The following is a 530-nucleotide window of genomic DNA, read 5'->3' on the forward strand; positions in this document are numbered from 1 at the left end:
AAACATGCCAAAACCCTGTTGAAGAGGTTGCTGTGCTTGTTGCGCGGTCGGCAGTTGTTGAGCTATGGGTGCCGGCCTTGACGGAGACCCGCCCAGTGCCATTCGAATGCTATCGTTCAGATCGTCAAACGCGCTCTTACTTGGAGCGATGGCGGTAGTGATTGTTGTTCCAGAAGACAGTNTGCCAACAGCCACTCCGGACACCGTTGGAGAAGTTGGTCTAGGCGTACCGTTTATCGCTGTCGCGGGAGGCGGCGGTCTGGGAGGCGGCGTGGCAGTGGACTTACCGGAGGCTAGAGTCACAGAGGACGCCGTATCTGCGGCTTCCCCAGCGACACCCTCCACGGTCTTGAGCACTGCAGAGTCGCTCCCAAAGAGATCTGCCTGGCCGCCAGCACTGAACAGGTCTCCGGTCTGCGTTTGTTGCTGGTTATCGCCACCATTCGTATTGACAGCAACATTGGTCGCGGCACCCTGCTCGAAGAGACCGAAAGCGGCTGCGTTTGACTGCGTTGACTGGGAACCGAGGG

General features: G+C 58.6%; 1 protein-coding gene across 10 annotated transcripts in view; it reads right to left on the reverse strand.

The window, feature by feature from the left end:
- Window positions 1–530, reverse strand: part of LOC102671465 (phosphatidylinositol-binding clathrin assembly protein LAP) — a 21,000-nt gene that overhangs the window by 5,110 nt on the left and 15,360 nt on the right. Inside the window, exon 15 of one of the 10 annotated variants that reach the window (XM_031508513.1) lies at window positions 1–530. The exons of the other annotated variants lie outside the window; for them this stretch is intronic. Within the exon in view, the coding sequence (XP_031364373.1) occupies window positions 1–530 (530 nt within the window). 10 annotated transcript variants of the gene reach the window in all.

The sequence above is a fragment of the Apis dorsata genome, unplaced genomic scaffold (genome assembly GCF_000469605.1).
Source record: "Apis dorsata unplaced genomic scaffold, Apis dorsata 1.3 scaffold_5, whole genome shotgun sequence".
Taxonomy (NCBI): Eukaryota; Metazoa; Arthropoda; class Insecta; order Hymenoptera; family Apidae; genus Apis; species Apis dorsata.